The sequence below is a fragment of the Bactrocera latifrons genome, unplaced genomic scaffold (genome assembly GCF_001853355.1).
Source record: "Bactrocera latifrons isolate USDA-ARS-PBARC rearing strain unplaced genomic scaffold, ASM185335v1 scaffold_37, whole genome shotgun sequence".
Classification (NCBI taxonomy): Eukaryota; Metazoa; Arthropoda; class Insecta; order Diptera; family Tephritidae; genus Bactrocera; species Bactrocera latifrons.
In genome coordinates, this window is record NW_017537012.1 from 1,008,636 (window position 1) to 1,031,451 (window position 22,816).

General features: G+C 35.0%; 1 protein-coding gene across 7 annotated transcripts in view; it reads left to right on the forward strand.

Annotated features, from left to right (window-relative positions):
- The window catches only part of LOC108971988 (CUGBP Elav-like family member 4), a 755,092-nt gene that overhangs the window by 70,654 nt on the left and 661,622 nt on the right, over positions 1 to 22,816 (forward strand). For 6 of the 7 annotated variants that reach the window (XR_001993597.1, XM_018938374.1, XM_018938377.1 and 3 more), the window contains exon 3: positions 131 to 237. Coding sequence is in view for 6 of the 7 variants with exons in the window: in XM_018938374.1 (XP_018793919.1) it covers positions 131 to 237 (107 nt within the window). In the remaining variant the exon portion in view is untranslated. Of the gene's footprint in view, positions 1 to 130; positions 238 to 20,015; positions 20,447 to 22,816 lie in introns of those variants that run through there. The other variant, XM_018938378.1, reaches the window with a different exon arrangement.

The following is a 22,816-nucleotide window of genomic DNA, read 5'->3' on the forward strand; positions in this document are numbered from 1 at the left end:
AAATTATAATTAGACCGATAGATGGTGCTAGTGCTTTGGGTAGTTGTTAGGCATGTTTACGTTCTTAGGCATTGTAACACAAATTTTGGCAAATGTGAATACATCTCTCTCYATCTCTCTTTCCTTGCAGGTTGTGCCTTTTTAACTTACTTTAGCCCGGAGAGCACAACGACGGCTGCTAATTCGCCAACAACGCCACAAGCAGCTGTGCTCAATGATAAAACGGCCTTAACTGGGGTAAGCACACAGAGATATGTATTTTCAGATTACTTTAAAAAATTTTGAAATTTTATTTTTGAACTGTAGTTGCTTGCTGTTGTCTAGTGAACTTATTATTTATAGATTTTCGATTTTGCTTACATAAAATATAATATTAAGTTGGAAAAAAATTAGATAACCTTAACAACAATAACTTCGAATTAATATCATAAGCTAAGTGTGGAAAAATTGCTTTAAGTTTTAAAAATTATTTTCGTAATTTTCTAGCAAGTTTTTTATAAACACTGTTTTCACCAGACTATAATTTTTAGCTGCATGCTTGGGTTAGCTTTAAATCACAGCCTTCAATTATTTTTCAAAATCAATTCGATATATTCTTTCCGCATTTCCGCAGCATTTGTCATTTTTGTTGTAACACATATCTACTTTTAGGCTMTCATTATGCATAGCTCATTATTTCGAAACACTGTTGTATGTTTGTTTGTGGTGTTTGTTTTTGCTGTTGCTTGGCCTATGCTCACTGCATTTGCACTCATATTTGCGCTTCACACATCAAAATTCGCAGTAAATCCACAAAATTCACCGACGTTAATCAACCACATTTTTAGACTGTGTGCCTGTGGTTTCAGTGGTCAATGAAATTTCGCTTTATTATGCTATACTTTGGCAATTTAATGCCAACGCGTTTGTTGGCTTTTAAATATAGTGCAGTACTATAACATTGTTGTTGCCGTGGCAAATATATGAAATGAAGTCAATTTTCGCTCCTCTTGCCTGGAGGTATTGCTCGACAACGTATTCATTATTTTCCATAAATGTTGCTATACTTCCCAGCCAATCTGATTTTCTGTGAAAGTTTGGTACATACAAAATACAGTTCAAATAGGAGCTCAAATTTGCTTATGAGGTATGAAAATATTTAAGTTTTTCAAAGGCATGAAAAATTTCATAGTCTATTTATTTTCCAAATATTGATCTGAAATATTGGGTAGTCGAAAAAGTTATTTCGTAATCAAACTTCGACATATTTTTTTTTTATATTTATAATGAACTCTAATGAACCAAATATGTACTATTTTGGTCGACCACTTTTTGCAATTTTTACGTCAGTGTAAAACTTTTCTGGTTTCTTAGCGAAAAACTGCGAGATGTAATTTTCACAGGCTTCTCTTGAAGCCAAATATACTTCATTAACGTATTTCGGTAGCCCTAACCGGCTATATTGTGCATGAATCAAAACTTCCCAGCCAAGCTCTCCAAGTTTTTGCTGAGTCATCAAAGATGTGTGTGATCTAGCGTTGTTCTGATGGAAGACGAMGCCCTTGATCAATTCTGGCGGTGTTTTCGATTGCTTGCTTYAATCTCATCAATTGTTGACAGTACAATGTAGAATCAATGGTTCGACCAGGCTGGAGCAGCTCATAGTAAATGATTCCATTTCAATTCCACCAAACACTCAGTGTTACCCTTCCTTGCTTTGCGACCATTTGTTGAGCTTCACCACGCTTGGACCATTATAATTTTCTCACATTATTGTCGTATTTAAACCACTTCTCAATTCCTGCTTCTATTCGCTTCAGAAATGGTTCGATTCATTGAGCTTTCTTATTGTAGCTAGCCTTTTTTATATAGTTCAAAACTGTTTGATGATAAATGTTCAGTTTTTTCGATGTTATGGCTGCTTCATCTTTCACAACAAAAGTTTCAGAACGAAAGCGAGCGAACCATTGTTGTGCTACATGAATTGATATAGCATCGTCGTGTCCGTTGGTGGCTTGCGTGTCATTAATCCCTTTTTTATACAAAAATTTCAAAATATAGTTAATTTTTTTTTATTATTTTATTTAATTTTGAACAGTTGTACTTTTTTTTCAACTTCCCAGAATTTAATTTAAAATTTTTAGTTGAATGAAGCTTAAAATCTCGCGATATGACTCAAAGTGATTGGTACAACTGGAGATATATGACTGCAATGAAATATATTGATAACGTACGAAACTACTTTTTCGASTAAAAGCCACCTGAAAATAAATATTTGAAACTGCTGAGGCAGTCTTAAGTTTCTAACTCAAACCATAACATCTTAACGCTCACCATAAATTGTTCCTTCACAACTTATAAGGTCACTAAGGCATGTAATAAAACTTCGACAATAACTTCACACAAAAATTTCTTCAAATTTCGAAAACTGTCAAACGCTGCCACATCAAACGCATGAGTTAATTTCGAATAGCTTAAGTTCGAATTTAAGTTAAAATTTGTTGAATGCTCAGCTCCATTTTTTCATTCAGATGCTTGCAGCAGTTGACTGCAGGTGCTAGGCAAAGGCACTACACGCTAGTTTTGTCAGCCTTTACAGTTGCAGAGCAGGCAWCCGAAGCGCTGAAAACGTAAATAAAAAAATTAAACGCTTATCTCGAACTTGAATGGGTATGGCTCTGGAAAGCTATGAAAGATGTCATTTTTGCGGCAGTAAGACACACATCAACCCACACATAAGTAAAACAACGCATTGCAACCCGCATGCTGGCGTTCAGCTACATATACAAAGAAGAGTTATACGGTCACACATATATTTGTGCAAATGCCAGCTTTTTAATGTYAGGCGGTTGGCCTTTCTAAGCTGCCTGCTGCTGGCTGCTGGCTTTTGACATCCGCATGTTGTTGTTTTTGTTTCTGTTGGTTGTGTTGGTTAGTTCGGTCGCATGACGCGTATTCAAATGTCTACTTGAAATGCAGTTTTTTGCGCACAACTGCCAGTTAGCTGGCGTATAAGCATATAGAGAGCTATACAGATAACTTCTGCTTGCGTGCTTTCAGGCGCAAGCTTTTTTTGTTTGCTACGCTTTCTTGTGCCAAGCAGTGCAGCAAGCACTGAAGAGGCGTGTCGGCTTGTGTGACTTGAAACTTTTGCATACAAAGTGAAATTTATCGGGCAGTCAGTGAGTGAACTCTAAAAGTGCATGTGTGCATGTATGTGTGCATGTATGTGTGCTTGGATGTGCTTGTCTGCTTAGCTGCGCTTTGTATGGGTGTGCTGGCCGGGTGATGTTTAAGAGGCAAAAGTTTCTAAATAGAATCTGCACTCGGAAATCATAACGGAAATTTTTAAAATAGCTAATATTAAACGTATTTAAATGTAGGTGTGTGTGTGTGTGTGTGTGTGTGCCTTAGGCACCATGCACTGAGTGGCCAAGAAAAGCGCTTGTGGCTATGCGACAGCAAAACTTAAGCACACTTTTTACTCCTGCAAGTAGCTAAGGCTGTTATATATGCCTGAATACTTACTTATAAACGTCTGCACATTACTGCTCAACGTTTATATGTGCGTGTGTGTATCCTTGCGTAGTAAAATCTTTTTTCTAAGCAACTAAAAGTGACTTCTGGTTTTAAATACGATTCTAAGATTTTTGATTAGGACTTAGCCAGTGACTTTACCATTATGCCACTTTTCGTTTTCGTTTTCGTGAAYTTCTACAACAACAATCATGCACTGTGCTACTCACAGGATATGCCGGTCATAACTTGCGTGTATTTTGGGGTAAAACTCAACTGCTAAAAGTTGACAGTTGCAAAGAAAAGTGGTTATGGGACAAGAAATACAATAATACCAATAAAAATTAACAGTAAGGAAGTGAAAATGCGGGCGGAACTGAATTTYTTGTGAAAATTTAGCTTGTTGCTACAAATAAATAAACCAATAACATTACGGTTTGACCTGAGACTTTATTGCATATTAAGGAGGGACTTTTGTAGTACTAACACTCAGCGAAGAAATTATGAATTTTGATTTTTATGAATAAAAATTGTGAATTGAAGCGCTTGAGAGTTGTCATTCATCGATCAGAAGCAGCATATTTTCAGAGTCTTTACTGCTCTGCTTTGAGATTAATATAATTTTTTCACAACAAATTCGTGAAAAATCTTGAATTGTAAGAAGATCGTTTCCARAAGTAAAATAATACTGAATTTCGATTTTACATGCATAATGATATCGCATGTTTTTGCTCTCTTTCCTGCTCTACTCTGACCTAGAAGTTTTTTTCTCGACAGTGTACCAAAATTCCTGAGTATAAAGCCCTTTCGGGGTTAGTGTTTTTACTTTAGATAAAATAATAATTAATTTCGATTTTATATGCATAGAAAACAATCGCTTGTGCCTTCCTCCAATCATTCCAATCATTTTATTTTTGCGCTCTTTCCTACTCTGCGTATGGAGTGCTATTGGGGTTAGTTTTTTTACTATAAGTAAAATAAAACCAAATAAATCAAAATAAAATATAATACATTTTAATATAAATATGCCGCCCGACTACCCACTGCTACCCAAAAGTACTTGCATTACATTTATATATATTATATACGGACCATAGGCGGCGGAAGTTCAAAATGCTAGATTATATTTGCATAAAGTTTTCACAAAACTAGCCGCACTTCTTCACTTCCTTCCTTTCAATGTCGCCGCTCCCACCACCGCCGGCCCATTTGCCGATGCTTTTACTGCTTGCTGCAAGCTTCCTCTACCACTGCTGCGCTTTCAATTCGAATCTTTATTGTTTGCTTCACCAGTGATTATGCAATTTTAGTTATTGTAGTTATTTCAAAGTTTGTTGAAGCGCAATTTCTTTGCTGGTTTTATGCATGAAATGWAAATTCATGCCTGAAAGTATGCAACATTTATGCAAAATCGGAAAATATTAAGAAAAAACTTGCGCGCATACGCACACATGCAAAGAAACTTGATTTTATTTGTGTGTGTGTGCAACGAAAYGGAATGTGGGTTAGACATTGTCAGTTGGCTATTGCATTTCCGCATTAACAATTCGTTTGTTGTGCTTTCTTCGTACGTTTTTGGGTTGCGCAAAGAAATCTAATATTTTCAGTGGTTTTAGAAAATGCATAACTCAAATGAATATATGTTCATTTAATATATTTTATTAGAGTTTTTGCTTTCAGCTTTATATTGGAATGCATAGATTTAGATATTTTTGTTTAATAGTTGAATTGCGGATACTAATGTTTGGTTCGCTTAATTACATATTTTATAGCAGTAGTAAAATACTAAATTTATGCCAGAGCTTAAATTTTGGGCCTTAATCATCTTAAAAAACCAAAAAAAAAAAAAAAAAAAAAAAAACAAAAACAAATGTTTCAGAACTAATTCACGTTAAAACTAGCTTATCTGCAAGCGCCTTTTGGTAAAAAGCTGTCTTAAATTACCAAAACCTTATTTGTAGTGCCCATTCGGTAAAATTGCGTTCTTCAAGAAGTATATAAAACTCTACARGATAGCAAAAAGTAAATCATAAAAGTAATAAAGTTTTTTTGCATAGTTTTAGGAGTTTAAAAAATTTACCAGTAACATATTTTTAGGTACTATTCTGTAAAATAGGGTCTTTYCACTTAGAAGTATATATGTAGTAACGTAAAAGAACATCAAAAAACTCTTTRCTATCGGTTTTCATAGGAGTAAAAGAAAGCTGCATACTTTTAGGAGTTTAAAAATGTACCAGTAACCAGTTTAGCTACTATTTGGTGGAATAATAATTCTAGAAGTATATAATAACCTAAAATATACCAAAAATTTGTCTACCTTCATTTTTCATTGGAGTAAATAAATCTTTTGCTAGAGAGTTAAATTTGTATACGAAGAAAACTTAACCAAACACCAACRAGTTATGCTTAAGCTAAGTGTTTTCATTAAGTCGAACTATAAGAGAAAGTTAGAAAAGAACACACAAAATTTTATAGCATACCTTTAGATCGACCACACCCAATTTCGCTGACTTTATTCCGTGTCAATTGCCTTGGTTAATAACTTAGCCACAACAGAGACATAAAACATCTGAGATAATAAAAAAAACTGATAAACCAATCAGAGAAAGGCAAAAGCGCTAAGCGCCCCACACAAAAAAAAAAAAAAGATAAAGCATACACAAAGGCTGATAAGCGTGAAAAAAGCATAAAATTGTTGTGCGCATACAAATTTTCGCCGCTATGCAGTTGAGTGGCGCAACGAGTTGGGTTAGATGCTAGGCAAAAAATTTGCAAAATATGACACTTAAAAAAGGTAAAAAAAAAAAAAAAAACAGAAACTCTACAACAAGACGCAGGGCAATAGAGTTGTTGACCAGCGTCGCTTAGACAGCTTGTGTTGCAGCCACAAGCATTCCTTAGTTTCACACAGGTTTGCGTTTCTTTTGCTGTTTTTTGTTTTTTTTGTTTTTTTTGTTGTTTGATACAGCCAGGCAGCAAAGGCAAGCCATTGGGCACTGTCTGCCGGCCTAGTTGGTTAGCCAGTTAGAGGTCTGCGCGTGGTCGGCAGCGTTGGCGGCGTATTCAAAGCAGTTAAAATGCCTTTCAGTAGACAGCGATTTGGGCGGAAAAAAGCACGAAATTCGRAAAATGAAAGCAGCCAAAATGTTGCTTGGAAAAAAGGCCGTCGTCGGCTGCATAGTGCGCATTTTTCCGTAGCTTGCCTGCCTGTCTTTGCCGCTCGTTCAATATATATGTAGATATACATATATGTGTGTGTGTCAAGCATGTTATTCAGTTTGGCCTCTACGTCATTGTGCGCGCTTCCCTTGTATGCTTCGTTATGCTTTCATGCCTTTCCCTTCCTGCGCTTGTGTATGCTTATGCGGCGGCTTGATTAATTGCCGACTGCGGTTAAAAATTTCTGCTGATTTTGCTAGTTTGGACACTACACCCACCGCAACTAGGCCGCGCACCATGTAAGCGCACTTAGTTTTACGCCCAATAGGCGGTTAAGCGTTCTTATGAGGATCGCAGGAATTTTAGGCATATTTTTAGCTAACGCAAGCAAAACTATTTTATAATATATTTCAGCTTTGTAGCAAATAATTTATGTCTCCACCGGCGCGTTGAACGTGAAAAGATACGAGATATTTTTGATAGTAAATMTGTATACGTATGTAGGTGTGTGTATGTGTTTTTGAAATGATTTATTAAAATTTCATTTAAAGTGATAAAGTGGCAAGATATTGAGACTATCCTGCAGCGGCTCGCTGTGAGAGAAAGAAGTGTGCTTCTTATATTTAAAGTGTAACTAATTTATTTCATTACTCCGGTTAAAGAATGCGCTACATGGTAATATTTAGGTTATGTAAGGTTAATATGGTGGTTGAATGAGCTACGYATAGTCCAGTTTTGGTTCTTTGCGATTTTAGCTGGAGTTCAATTACTAAGTTAATGAGAAGCAGTACTTTTTTAGGATGCCTGCGCTTGACGTGAATTTCAATAGACTGAGGCCACATTATCGATACTTCCTTCAGTGTATCATACCGTGGGGACCCCAGATACTTACAGTATAGTCTTGCCAATGCAGGACTAGTGGAGAAGAGGTGCTCCATTGTTTCCTTAGTGTCTTGTTCTAGACACTTCCGGCAGTCTTTCTTTATGTCGGTSCTTTCTGCTGGCGCGTGTCGCCACTAGACAGTGACYAGTATTCCGATCATGCTCCTGCAGTCTTTTCTATCAAAAACCAATAAGAATTTGGTGTGCTTCAAATTTACCGTTTTGCACTTGGTCTTTGCAGTGATGCTTTCTAAAGCTTTAAGTATGAAGCATTTATAAAAGACTAAATTATCTCTGGCTGCCAGTTCYATTCTGATCCTATCCTATATTTTCAGTTTACAGCGCCATCTATGTGTAAATTTTCTACATTCGTAYTTTTGTACGCTTTTTAGCGATCTGAAACCTAAGAAAGCTCCCCAAATTTGTTGTCTCTTTGGCTTACTCATAAATTTAATTTCTCCGTATGTCATAGAAATTAGCGTATCGGATATTCTAGCTTTAATTAAACTTTAWCTGATCACTGGGTCATCTGCGTGTSAATTTTGTATATTACTTAAAACAAGCTTTTAAGCAATCGTCAACTTAAAAGAGCTTTCAAATTTTCTATGCTTTTGATTTATTCATAAATTAAAATATAAGAAAAAAACACGTCATGAAATCATTTATTTCACTCCTCCTACCAATTAATTTTTAAGAAAACAGCTAAGCGAAATCCACTGGAAATTAAGCACAACCAAAGTAAATCGATAAACCGATTAAGCGAAAATTTCTTTATGCTGCAGCATAACAGAAAACTGAAGATGTTTTACTTCTACCAACGAATGGTTATTGTTAATAAATCCGCGTATAGTTGGAAAATGGTAGARCAAAGATATAAAGAGTAAATGAAAAGAAAGCTGTTAAAAGCCCGTAATGGAAACATAAAAGCCTTTACCAAAACACAAATTTGGCGAAGATATCTCATCAAATGAAAAGATTTTTCATACAAGCACTTGATTCCGATCATTTCACTTGTATGTATAGCTCAGCTGTATGCTATAGTGGTCTGATAACTGCCATTCCAATAAAAGGGCAGTCTCTTGAGGAGAAAAGGACGAGTTCAAATTTTTACATTGATATCTCAAAAATTGGTAATTTTTTAATTATGTAGATAGATTTTCTAGRTTATCCTATTTTTCTTTCAAAGTGTTCTTTAAAGAAGTCTTGAGATAACTTATTTTGAATACGAAAACTAACAAGTTCAAAGCCCATCTATAAGCACACTGCGGTTAAGCTATCTATAACGCAATTAAATTAATTCAACATGAAGCTGAGTTACTTGGTAAGTGCACTTGTAATAAAGTAACTCAGCGAGAGCGGGAAGTGTAAAACAYTATTAAACGAGAGCGGAAAGTGCCCGCAAAAATCAGGAAAAATTTGCATTTTACACGCGTGCACAAACGAAACGAGCCAAGTAAGCACAATGGTCTGAAGAACCAATAAAGAGRGAAGAGGCACAACGACATGCACATCTATATATACAAACGAACACATTTATTGTTGTGTAACAGCGAAAGGGTAAGCCTTTAAGTAAAAAGCGCGCACGCCACGAAGCATGCAATGCAGCTGCAGAATATTAAGGCGCAATGAGACAGAAATGCAAAAAGGAGTGAACAATAATTCAGAACATATAGTAAACATAAAACCMAAGTGCTAGGCGCGCAGCTAAAATGCGCAGTGAGATATTCGCCGGCAACTGCCTGTGCCACACATATAAATATAAGTGTGGTATGTGTGCATGTGTCTGTCATGTGCGCCGCAAAGTATGCAAAGCGCGCAACCCAAAATGTTCTGAAGAAGTTGTGCATATGCAAAAGGCGTAGAGTAAAGTGCATTGCCAACGASCGCGCCGAAACCGAAATCCACAACCCAAAACGAATTCATGTGTAATTAAAATCCTTTGTAAATTTATGGATATTTCGGTTTGTTTGACGCCTCTCCCTCTTTCTCSTACTTTTGGATTAGTCTTCTTTAATTGTAGCTACTAGGGGAGTGATTTGAGTGACCCTCAAGGGAATATTTTATGGAATCGTTGTAGCGAGTTGAGTGGTGTATATTAGATTAGAGGGAATAGTAAAGCGGAAAGCAAATTCCGGTACGTTTCTCAATAGTTTATAGCTAACATACATATTTCTGTTAAGTTTAGTTAATCTAGATATTTCTTAACATAGCATAACACAACATAACATATAGTACTATAACATAATATAATATCTAATATCATAACAGAATTTTACACAAACTGATTAATTTAGACTTTAACTTAACTTAAACTTATACTTACACTTACGTTTTTCAGTTAAACCTGGCAAATATACCAGGTTTTTTTTTTTAAGTCAAATGCCTTCCTTCTTTTTCCAACTGTCTTGCGATGAAACCAATTTTCATATGATGTCTCTTTGCCGGCCTCAAAACGCGAATTTTTTAATGACTACTTCTGAATGTCCTTGTGAGAGTGTCGTACACTATGCGCTTGTGGTATGTGGTCTATGCGGTTATCCCACACAGCATGCTTGGTRCTTTATTTCAAGCTGCGGGGCCGCCACACCACATACACACATACATATACACCGAGAGATGTAAGCACACACGCGTTGTAGGGCACGAAAAGGAAAGTAATGTGAGCAAAATGGCTCCCAAGTGCATAACAGGCAGTACACTCACATATAGACMATGAGACGTGCGTWCATGTGTGTGWGTGTGTGTGCGTGTGTGAAGATGGTTGCAAAGACTTGCCGCTTTTTATATTTAAGCTTACCGTTCCTCTCTCTATGCTTATTTTGTGCAATTAAACTCAAAATGCGGCTGAGYGTTCTGCACATAGATAACGGTAGTATGCGCGTTGCATTAAGTTGGCGTAACGGCGCTTTATGCCGCTGCCACAGCAAGAGTTAAGCGCATAGGCRCTGRTATGCTTGTRTGYGTGTGCGTTAAACAAATGTTAATGTAAGCAGGCGCAGCAAGAAATGCAGCGTTGCAATTTTGCTTTTGAGCTTTACGTCGCTGTGTTTGTATGTTTTTTTCTTATGCCACTTTTTTGTTGTAATTCTTGTTTTTGTTAAAGTACACGATTTTCGCAGGTAAATCGCGTGGCGTCTGCTCGTGATTAATGCCAGCTGACAGTGACAGCTGTAGCCAACAACAACACCAAAAAAAAAGGAATAATAATAATAAAACAACACAAAACAACAACAACGCAAGAAAGCCAATAAAAATAACGGTTTACTACATGCTTCGAAAAAAGTGGAAAYTGGCTGAGTTGTTGTTGTTGCTAGGCAAATGAAAAAATGCATATGAAGTGCTGCCTGCGGTTTGCTGCGCCATCCCACTGSAGCCTTGAACTCCGTTTTATTTACAGCACGTGTCTTTACTTGAAAATGTTTCTTCTTCTTTTTTTTTGAGTTTTGGTTTTATACGCGACTGTAAATTTTTCAGGCGCATTCCGGCTGTTTCATTTAAAATTTACTTATTTTTGTGCAATTTTTTCGCCTATGTAGCCTCCGTGCTTCGCAGCTGTTCCTTAGTTGCTGTTGTTGTTGTTGCTTTCGCTGGCATTACTATTGGCGGCAATAAAACGGATTTCTTTGCTTTTAAGTAGTTAATTTCTTGCTGCCAACTGYATCCAGCCAACCGTCATCCACAGCGACCATCAGCTATTTTTTAGCGCTTCTTGCAAGCTTTATAAATTTGCGCGTTTAACCGCCGTCATTCCTCACCGGCGCACTRGTATACGTTTTTATGCACTTTAATCGCCATTAAAGGTAGTAAATAAAAGMAGAGCGGCTTGTAAGAGGCACAATAAATATGCTGGCCGTTCGTGCCGCACATATGGCTATRTATAAATATGTGTGTGTAAGTGTTTACGGGTGTGTATGTATGTGTTTGATGCTTTTAAATAAGCAGTTGCCGTTGCATATCTGGCATATCTATCTGGCGTAACTTWCTGCAAACCGCAGCTGCTCGGCCGACGTCGGCCGTTTTTCGCTTGCCGCTCGTATTATTTGTTTGATTGCTGTGGTTTAGAGTTTTAAATCGCGTACTCTCGTGTAGTTATCACATATATTGTTGCCTTTAAAGTCTTTGAAGTTTACTCTTAACCTTGGGTATTGTAAAAATGCTGAATATTGGTGGCATACTTTGAAAGTAGTGTATAAAAGTAAGCAATTTTAACAGCTGCTTAAAGCCAAGTTACTTGGTAATTTATATATCGCCACCTAAAATGCAAAATAACGTAACATGATTTTGAAAAGTTTATGGGCGAAGAAAAAACGATATTATAAAAACTACTTATATGGAACAAAACTTGAGGTTTGGTCATATATTGGTTATATGTTGGTTATACCTATATAATATTATTTATATCTCACAGCCTGACCTGAAAGTTTTATGCCACATATATGTATTAGGATGTAGTGAATCGTGAGCAATAAAAAATTTATTTTCTTTAGGTAAGACCAACTGCCGACGTATTTTGTTAAGTGCGATTTCAAATATTAAAAAATAAGCGGTTGGAACGTTTGAAATAGCAAAAAGAAGAGAATCCCTTAAAATGTTTAAAGTAACAGAATGAAGGGAAGCTACTAGAGCAAATTCCACACCTTATATTCATTTAAAACCTAGTAGCCATGTCAGCACAAATGCAGGAAGCTATTATATTTTTATTAAAGAACTTTAAAATGGCTTTCCCTTAGACTTACAGTTTTAGCAAGAAGCACATTCTTTTCTTAGTATGCTCCTAAAGCTCTTAGGTCATGGCAGCTGAAGCAGCTACTTATATTTTCACTTTATAATCGTATAATAATCATTTCTTATTTTCCTTCTAAAACTACTAGAACACGAACCATATATTAAAGGCATGTCGCTGTCTCCAGTAGATCGCATAGCGTATAAGAGAGCTATGTATATTCCTATATTCTATAAAGAAGATCTTAGTCTATTTTGTGAGTCTACTTATATGAGTTTATCATTGAGATTACTCTCCAAGCTATTTACCGAAGAAAAAAGTGGCAACGATCTTCTTCTGATCTTTTACCGAATATACTGGGATATATTCTTGAAATTATTCAATTTTAAATTTTTACTRCATAAAGTGCTCAAATATTTAATTGTTGCCTAAATATACCTTTTRCTGATATTAATCTGGCTATTTGACTTCATAGAGAAATTTTCGAAATATTTTTCGCCATCTTTCAACATCCTGTTCCCATCTTTACTTTCAATTTAATAAACTATAGCCTTTATTTWTACAGCGATTTTCCATCCTTTGTCCTTCATTTCCTTTATGGAAACTTCACTTCAATTATTAGTTGGAAAACTGTACGAAATTAATATAAAGTATCGGTTACAGGGCCAGTTCGCGGAATCATCTTTAAAAATAAGACAGAWAAAATAATATTAAAATTTATAATGGCTGGATCCATTTGTTTTTTCACCATAGAATTAGTTTCCTTCTCAAAGCATTTTGAACATGAGCCACATATTAAGGCAAGTCTATTTCTCTACTAAAGCATACTGTATGAAACAGAAAGGAAAAACGTATTCTAAACTATAAAAGTAGTGCTCAAGTACGCACGAACTTAGCCTAATTTCCTTTAAGGCCGTCCTTGGGCTTATTTTGGTACTACTTTTCAAGTAAAATTTTTAAACTGGCTATTCTGTTTTATACTTTCCCAGGCTATGCAATAAGAGGATCAGATATGTAGAAAAGAAAAATGTCTTTCTTTGAAAATTAATTCGAAAAATAAATATGTGGTGCAAGACCAAGAAGTTTGTGTAAAGACAACGAACATCATATGGCCAAATAAAGACGAAATATTAACCTTCCATTAATTTTTATACCCTACACAGAGTGTCACAGTTTTTGAGAAATTAAACTGAGATTTCGCACCGGTAATTTTCTCACCAAGATGCTGCTTATTTGTCGAAATCGTCGAGATGAGAACACTATAGCATATAGCTAGAGAAAACTTTTTTGTTTGATATAGATATTGTCTCGAAATTTAACGTGGTTTATAATTCAAGCCTACGGTATAATATCTATAGAAAATGTTCAGATCAGACCAGCATATAACTCTTAAACAAACTAATCAAGCAAGTTCGAGTTTTTGTATGAAAACTTCTTCCATATGACAAGTTATATTCAAGAAAATTAGCATTATTGATTATCTACGCCAGTAATGCATTCTCAAAAAGAATTGTTAAGATTCGATAACTATAGCACATAGCTGTCGTACAACCTGATCGATGGAAATCAAGATTAAAGTCATTTTATCGCCTTTTATGCTAAGAAAAATGCAGTTGTGTTGAGTATCACAGCTGTAATGTACTCGCTGTTTATGTTTTTTCTTTTTTCAGTGTAGGAAAACGCAAAAAAGTAATAAAATAAACAAATTTGAAATAAGCTCCATTATTTTCACTCAAAAAAAGTTGCAACATGCTACTAATCCTTTGGAAAAATAAATATTTTCCCATACATAACAAAAGCTTATAGGCAATTTGAAAAATTAATATAAACTCAGCAATTTGGCTGCAAAAGCTATGAATATTTCCGAATCAGCCAACAGTAGTTGCACTCTTGTTTGTATGTGAATTCGCATAGTATATGCGAAAGCATGCAGCTGCAACAAAATGGTTAGTTTAGTGCACTTATTTACATATAGATATATATTTAGTGGTTAACCGAACTCAGCGGTCAGAAAAAGCAATCAAATAAAATGCATACAAATTTTTGCATATTTCAATTTCCATATTGTGGCTGCAGCGAGGCAATGCTACACTTTTTTCATTTACTACATTTTGCTTTTAGAAAAGGCGATCTAGCGGAGCTGGTAGCACCAAATTATGTTTTGCGGCATATGGCGGGCTTTTTAGGCAAAACAGGGGCTAAGTTGAAAAAATACTAATATGCATACAAAGAAAATTTGAAATATTGCAAAATAAATTCTTGTGCCACAAATACTTTTTATTGCAACGGGCGGACTTTTCAAGCGCAAACGCAATGCAAAAATATTTCTTCTTTTACAGCTAAAAATTAAAAAAGAATCAAGGCATCAAATGGCCAACTCACTGAACATCAATACCACAGTATGCGTGGCATATCCGGGACGATTTCAAGCGTGGCGCCTCCAGTTCCGAAAGCTGTTGCTATCGCGCCATTTGCAAGCATTTCGTTGCCCTTTTGCGTTTCTTTTGTTTAGTTATTTATTGAATATTAATATATTTTTCTGCGTTGACTCTGCGACTATGCTATCAGAGGCGGAAAATATTTGTTGGAACGCAGTCAGTCAAGTATGATTTTATAAATATGATTGGTTGAGTGTTATTTCTGGATTTAGTTTTTTCTTTGAAAATATGATGCTCTTTTCATAGGAGTAGTTGTGCCTTAAGTCGCTAGAACACATAGTATGTATACATACATAAATGCATATGTGAGAAGGATACAAAGGGTTAGAATTTCTTTAAATATTATATTGCTACGCTGTATCATATATTGATACTTTAGTAGATACTACGTCATTCGTATAGGTTGACGAAGAAATAACCATGAAATAGTAAATTCGTTGTACCAGAACTCAATTTGGAAAATTAACTTTCTCCACAAAAACTTGAAAAACTTTCTATGAAAATGTTTAATTCATATTTTTTCACCGTAACCAATAATATTTTAATACTGCCTAAAAGTATGCAGCAATAATTTCACTTACCCATTGCTGAAAAATTCATTTTTTTATAAATACACTTTTCGGCGTCGGCACTTCATAATTCAAACATATTTCCGCCGCCTGCGTTGTGCCGCGGAAGCAACACTTTTCGATTATTTTCCTACAGCCTTTGGTGTCAAGCGTTTTTACACATTATTGGCAGCAGCTTCCGCCGCCAATTCGGGAAAGCATTTGCGTTGTTATTTCAGCCAATACGCTTCGCAAATTTTTGCATAAGCATAAAAAACCGTTTGCACCCCAGTCAGGAAACGATTGTTTGCCAAACCGGATGTCGATTGCTATGCAATATTTTTTCTGCCACTTCACTGCTGGCGTTTGCTGTGAAAGTGCGGCGCATATGTTGTAAGCAAAGTAAGCGTTGCTAAAAGCCTCGAATTTTTTGTTTTAGTTACAATTTTCATTTAATCATTTTTAGCTTTCCAATTTTTATTTATTATATTAAATATATTTGTGTTAAATTTATTGCACAATTTTATGCAATAATTTAAAAAGTTTCCGCTGACGCTTGTGTCGAATCGGCTGTTAATATTTTGCTTAAAAAACGTTGCATTGACATATTTCATATGACAGGAAATTGCGAAAAAATATTTGATAAATATTACTTTTACGTGTGTGTCATAAATATTATTGCCAATAAAGGTAATAAATTAAAATTGACGTACCATACGCAACGCACATGCGCACATCACGCAACACTGCAGCAGGTTACTCATACGCATGGAAGCACTACCACCATCTTCGGCTGGTTACTCATACGCTATGCAGCACTTAGACCACTTGAGCTGCTTACTCATACGCCATGTACCGCCATTAGTTGGTTACTCATACGCCATGACAGTCTCTACTACCTGTGCCGTATGAAATGGTTTGGTTGCTCATACGCGCTGCACCACTCTGTAACTTCAGCTGAATACGCGTGCACGCTTGCTTTGACAGCTATCAGCAGCTCAAGCGTTTGTATGCATGTGTATATACATATATTTACAGCTGTAAATATGCACATTTATGCCTGCTGAAATTTTTATGGCTTTTATCACAGTGTGCATATGAAATTGCTTACAACAACAATTACTTGTATTTAAATGCTCATAAATGAGTAATCTTAACACAAACAACCATCGCAAGCAACTCACACACATAAATACACATCGCTCTACCACTCGCACTTGCGCAGTTCCTTCGCAACACCTGCTCTACGCACAGCGCATCTTAATTGATTGATGTCCTTGAGTTCGAAAATACCATTGGGAGCAAAAACTGTTGCTGCAGGCGCTGAGTTGTAAATTGTTTTCGACTGCTGACTGCCTGCCTATCAGCTTGACTGCTGGCTGTTGTATATTGAGCAGCTCATGAGCATGTCGGGCTGCTTTGAGCGGCATTGAATTGTGTTCTGCGTGAAATTATTTGAGCACAGTGCGCACCGAGGGGGAATTCATCACTTTAAGTGCTTCACCACATAAGTGAAAATGTTGAATTTTTGATGTCAGCTTATGAATATGCAGACATTTGAATAATTGCAAATTTGTGCTCTCACTCCCACACACACATATATACACAGTGGTTTGTGTGTGATGGAATTGTTTATGAAACGTGCTTGCGTGCAATTATGAAATGTATTCGAAATGTTTCCGAAATAGATTACCTGTCTCTAATGTAATTGAATGCGCATCAACATAATTTTGTGCTAACGGCATATTGGCATGCAGTTGAGCGCACAGCTTCATTTGCATTGAAACATGTTGATGAAATAATTGTCTAATTTACTAAGTGTGCTATTTAGTACAAAATGTGGTTAAATAAATGAATATAAATGCAAATAAGCACGGTATTGTGTGTGACTCAAAATATTATTTAATAAATTATTTTTAACTTAATATATGTAGTAATCAGTGTATAGAAGTATACATCAAAAATTCTAATCCAGAATTGCTGCAAGTATGGAAAAAAGCAATTTTCTCTATTATTATAATTAGGTTGATACTATTTGACCTCCACTATATATATCTTAGAGTATATACAATATTTGAAATGAAATCCTTTTTGTCAAAATACAATATATAACTTAGGCATGTGCAGCAGCTAGTTTTTTCCTCAACTCGATTTATGCTTTACTTTCTTTACATCACATATTTAGTTTAGATTCTTATATCTGTTTTTTTTTTTACTTTTTCTAAACCAAATATTGGTTTTTTACTTTTAAGGCATTCAATTTTACTCTAAACGAAGCTTTTTGTTACGAAGCGTTTAAGGGAGGCAGGTCATTTCTATTTTAAGTTCAAAATACTCACAGAGACTATTTTTTATTTAAAAAAAATATATATATTAATTTCCCACACATAAGAGAGTTAATTTTTCCTCTAACTGATCTCTAAATATTTCATAGAGGCATGAACTTTAGTAATTGATATTAATTTTCAAATATTTGTTACAAATATGAACTTCTGAAAAAGGTATCAATCTCTAAGCATTTTCCTAAGATATGAACTTCTGAAACTAGTATTAATTTTAAAATATGAACATCAGGAACTTCTGAAATAGGTAACTCTGTATGAATATTTATCGAAAATATGATTTCATGAAACACAATTAAGTATGCACTACCAAAAAAGATGACGATTTCTTAATATTCGATTCTTGTATGAATTTGAACTTCTGAAACAAATACCTAAGCCCTGTTAGCAATATGAACTTCTGACACATATGTCAATTTCTAAACATCTGCAAAAATATGAACTTCTTGAATGGTTATCAACTGCAAACCGGTATTAATCTTCAAATCTTTGCTAGAAATGTGAACTTAGAAAACAGGTGTCAATCTCGAAACTGTTTCTTCAGATATCAGCTTCTAAAAAAGGTAATAATCTGTAAATACTTGTCGTAAATATGAACTTATGAAACACAGTGAAGTATGAAATACCAAAAATTTTCGATTTATTAATATACGAGTTTGATATGATTATGAACAAGTTAAGCAGATACCAAAGCTTTAGTAGAAATATGACCTTCTGAAACATACAATTCTAAACATCTGCCTGAAATACGAACTTCTGGACCAGCCCAATAATTTTAATGCAAAGCAAGATTCTTCATAATTTTCAGTTTCAAACCATTTGCTATTCAAAAAATTAAATTTTAGAAACTTGATAAAGTTACTGTGTGCTAGTGTTTTATAAATTAATATTTGTTTGTTTTTACACCACCGATCGATATACCATTTTCAGTTTCTTAAAGCAAGTTGGTGGCTTAGACATGCATGTTTATACAAAAGTTATGTGATATGCCTATACATATATATAATGTTTTCTAAAAATTTTCATAAAAATTTAAAAAAAGAAAGGTAAGTGGAAAACTTAAATAATATTGTATTCTTCTCTCGATGTTGTTTGAATATTTATAAGTATATATGTATGTATATGTGTTAAGATGGGAGTTTTCTTAAGAAATTTCTTTGTACTTTTACAAAACAAATATAAGTGTTGAAATTGAGTATAGGAAAATTTGTATAAATCAATGTTGGAAGTGTAAGCAATATTCTATTGTAAGTAATAAATATTTCTAACGGCACAAACAAATGTAGGAGAATATTGCAAGCACCAGCAGAGCAGCTAATTACCACCCGTTTATTATGCGAAAGGCAAAAAACAGGTAGTCTACTCCATACTTTCCTTTGGCAGGAACTTGAAATCTTGATGTTGTTGTTGTTGTTGATGTTTACATAAAATAATAAAAAAAAATACTTGATGTTGTTGCTAATATTTAATGTCATTGATGTTGTTGGTGTTGAATGTTGTTCTTGTTAAACATATGAATATAAAAAATGTTAAGAAAAAATTGTAAAAATATTTTATAATAAATAAAGCAAATATAAAAAAAGTATAATTAAGATATTCAAATATGTTGTATTATTCTTCTAAACTCTTGTTGTTGTGATATTTCTGTCAACTTGCGCAAAAAAATTATACGAAATTAGCGGTGTTTAAATTTACTCAACTTAAATGTCATTATTCCATTGTACAATACAATAATTATATCTAAATATGTATGTATGTATTAATATCTATGTGTTTATTTCAATTTCTTGATGTTGTTTCTCAATGTTGTATTTGTTGTTGCTGTTAAAAAAATAAAGAAAAGACGGCAAAGCGAACGCTGTAGCTCAGCGATGCCTGGAAATAAGTCAAACTTGCCGCATTTGTTGTTGTGTGTTACTTTTTCTCATAACCAACCAGCACTGCATAGGTTGTTGTTGCGCTACAAGCAAACAACCGAACCAAACAACTGTATAAACAAACATGCAAATCAGCTTGCAAACATATTTATTTAGCTCCTTTCTACGCATTAAACATTTCATTGCAGATAGCCGCAACGGCGAGGCCATTAGTTGCGAGTGGCCATAGTAACAATAACAACAATAGCAGCTGCAGTAGCCGTAGCAGCAAACACTGCAGTGGTCAAAGCTACAGCTTAAGTATGAGCACCAACTACAACAACAGCCTAAGTGCCGGTCATAGCAGACGTCTACAGCCTTATGACTTGAATATGGCGCGCCTGCAGCAACAGCAGCAGCAGCAGCAAAACAACAGCAATTCACAGCGTTGCAGCTTGGTGCTACGCAGCCACAGACAAAGTTGTTGCACGTGTTGCAATTGCAGCAAATGCGACAATTTATAAGACAGCGTCAACAAGCTCGACTGCAGCAGCAGCAACAACATCAACAGCATTACATACAGCAACAGCAACAACAAATTAAACTTAAATACCAACAACAACAACAACAACAAAGTTTGCAACAACATAAGCTCTTGTTGCCCATAAATTTAATGTCGCGCCTTGCGAACTGTTTCGGTGGTAGTCGCAGCGCTAGTAGTAATCGTACTTATAGTAATCGTGATGTGTCCGCGACGGCGGCTACCGCCAACCGCGGTAATAATGATAATGCGCAAACAACAACAACAACAACTAAAACTACGTCATCATGTAAAAAATCCATTGTTAAGCTTTGCTAACAATCACCAAACTCAACGTCGACGGCACCGGCACCGGCTGCCGCGGGCGTTGACGCAAATGCGCCGATAAAGTCGTCAAATGCGGGCAGCGTTGACAAAATGGCTGAGATCTCAGGGGTGCGGGAATGTGAAACAGAGCTGAAGGTAGGTTACTTGCTTATAAATTTTAAAAATGAAGATGAAGCTATACATAAGTGCAGGATTTGTTTCGTAGACAGATAAGAAGTTCTTAAATAATTATTTTCTTGATTCTCCCTGCGTAATAAATTAGTTTTAGCTATGTATAACATATTTAGCTACTTTGGTGGCACCTCTTTTGTCATTTATAATGGTTACTAAATGGTTAACCTATTAGTTATCTATAAAAACTGCAAAGTTGGAACGCAAAAAATATTTGTTGAGGTTAAGACCCGAGTATACTGATAAATTCTTAAAGAAAACAAGTAAAAACATTAACTTCGACTGCACCGAAACTGTAGTAGCCTTAAAACGTGCATGTTTAATGGCATAAACTGGTACAAACATTTTTTTTTATTTTGATTGCTTAGTTTATATGCCAGCTATTGGCTATAGTGATTTGTTTTAAACACTTAGCATATCTTCTCAAATAAAAAACTATTCCATACATGTATTACAGTTCAATTGGCCAGTTTGTACGTGAGCTATATTTTATAGCTGTTGGATCTGAATAATTTAATCGAAAATTGCATACTGGTATAAAACAAGAATCCGTACAAAATTTCGTGAAGTTATCTCTTCAAAAAAAAAAAAAAAAAAAAAAACAGTTTTCATAAAAAAATTGTGTGTCCGACTGCATTGTGTATGAAAGCTATGTGCTTAAGTTGTCCGATTTGGGAAAAGACGTGAGCAAAATTTCTGATCGATATCTCGAAAACTGAGGCACTAGTTTGCGTAAACAGCTAAGCAGATCTACTCAGCTCGTCACGTTGATCATTTATACTATATATATAATTTAGTACATATACTTTGTAGGTTCTCCGACATTTCTTTCTGAGTGCACAAAAAGTTCCAACGAGCTCGAGAAAAGCTTCGGAAAGTTCAACTCAAGCTCTGGCATATATTTTTTTTAATTAACCAAGATATTGGTATTGTAAGCCTCAAGTCTATAGAGCCTTAAGAACTTTCTATAGACTCCATCGACTCTAAGCTAATGCATGTACCCATTTTATAGGGTTACTACTAAAAAAAAGTCAAAATGAAATGAATCTCATGATAAATGTGGGTAGAATATTATACAATATATTATTATATGCTGACAAATTACTCTTTGCTCAGTGCTATTCGACATTCTGCGAGAAATACTTGAGAATACTTGCTTGAAGCTAATATATTAACTAGAGAGTCTCGTGGGACTCTTCGCCGAGACTGCGCGCCTTTGCTTTTTAATCTTTTTAATGCTTAAAATGCTTTTTAGGGTGAGAAATACGTTTAGCTTGCACAGCTGATGGATCTAAACAGAATCCTCTTTACTTTTTTAGGGGACAAAATGCTCTTCAGCATGAAAAAAGTCTATAGCTTACATAACTTAGATCAGTAGCAGACACTATACTTAAATTGGAGAATTATTAGATCAAAATTTCAATATGTGAAAATTCCTGCGCTATTAATAATATAACATTACTGAAACAAGTTTGACAGAACCTAAAAACTACCTTAACAATTATCCTAAAAATTAACCAAAATATACCCAAAAGGCACCTTATTATTTAAATTTAGGCATTCATTGAATTTAATTTTGATATATGAATACGAATATGTGACTTAGAGCCAAAATTGCTTCCACCCAGTTTAGTGTTGCCCGCAAAGTCCGCAAAGCCGATAAATGCGCGGACTTTTATAGTAAACCTCCTGAAAATGGCAACAAAGCGGCAATTGGCAAATGGGAAAATTCTAAGGTGATTACTAATGCAAAGACATAGTAAACTATTCAAATATGTGGAACATATGTATATACATTTGTATATGTATGGTAATATTATATATAAGCGGTTTAGTTTTTTGGGCAGAAAAGCTGGAAGCCTCAATTTGTATGCGCATTCGAAGGCTCAAACTTAACAAAAATTTGCCTTGCAGTTACACAAGTGTATGTATGTAAAGTACGTATGTAATATGCTATATATGAAGAGTTTATATTTTGAACGAAACTAATGCTTGATCATTATGCAAATTGCACTTAGCGCGAATGCAATAGTTTTGTCGATTTAAGCCAAGTGTGTGTCACTGTGTAAGCTAACGCTCATTTTTATATTTGTATGCGTGTGTGATCGTAATTGCGTGAATTTTTGCTGCTGTGGGCGTGCTAAGTACATTGATGGAACTGCATTGCAAGCCTTTGGTAATACATTTCAACGAATGTTTAGAGATACAAGGTTGTGCATACAATTCTAAAGACTATGTAGGAAAAATTCCAAAGTTCTAAAATTAAATTTCTGCGGATTTCTTTTTTAGTACTAACAAATATTTCAATACATAAACATAAAGGAAAAAAATGTA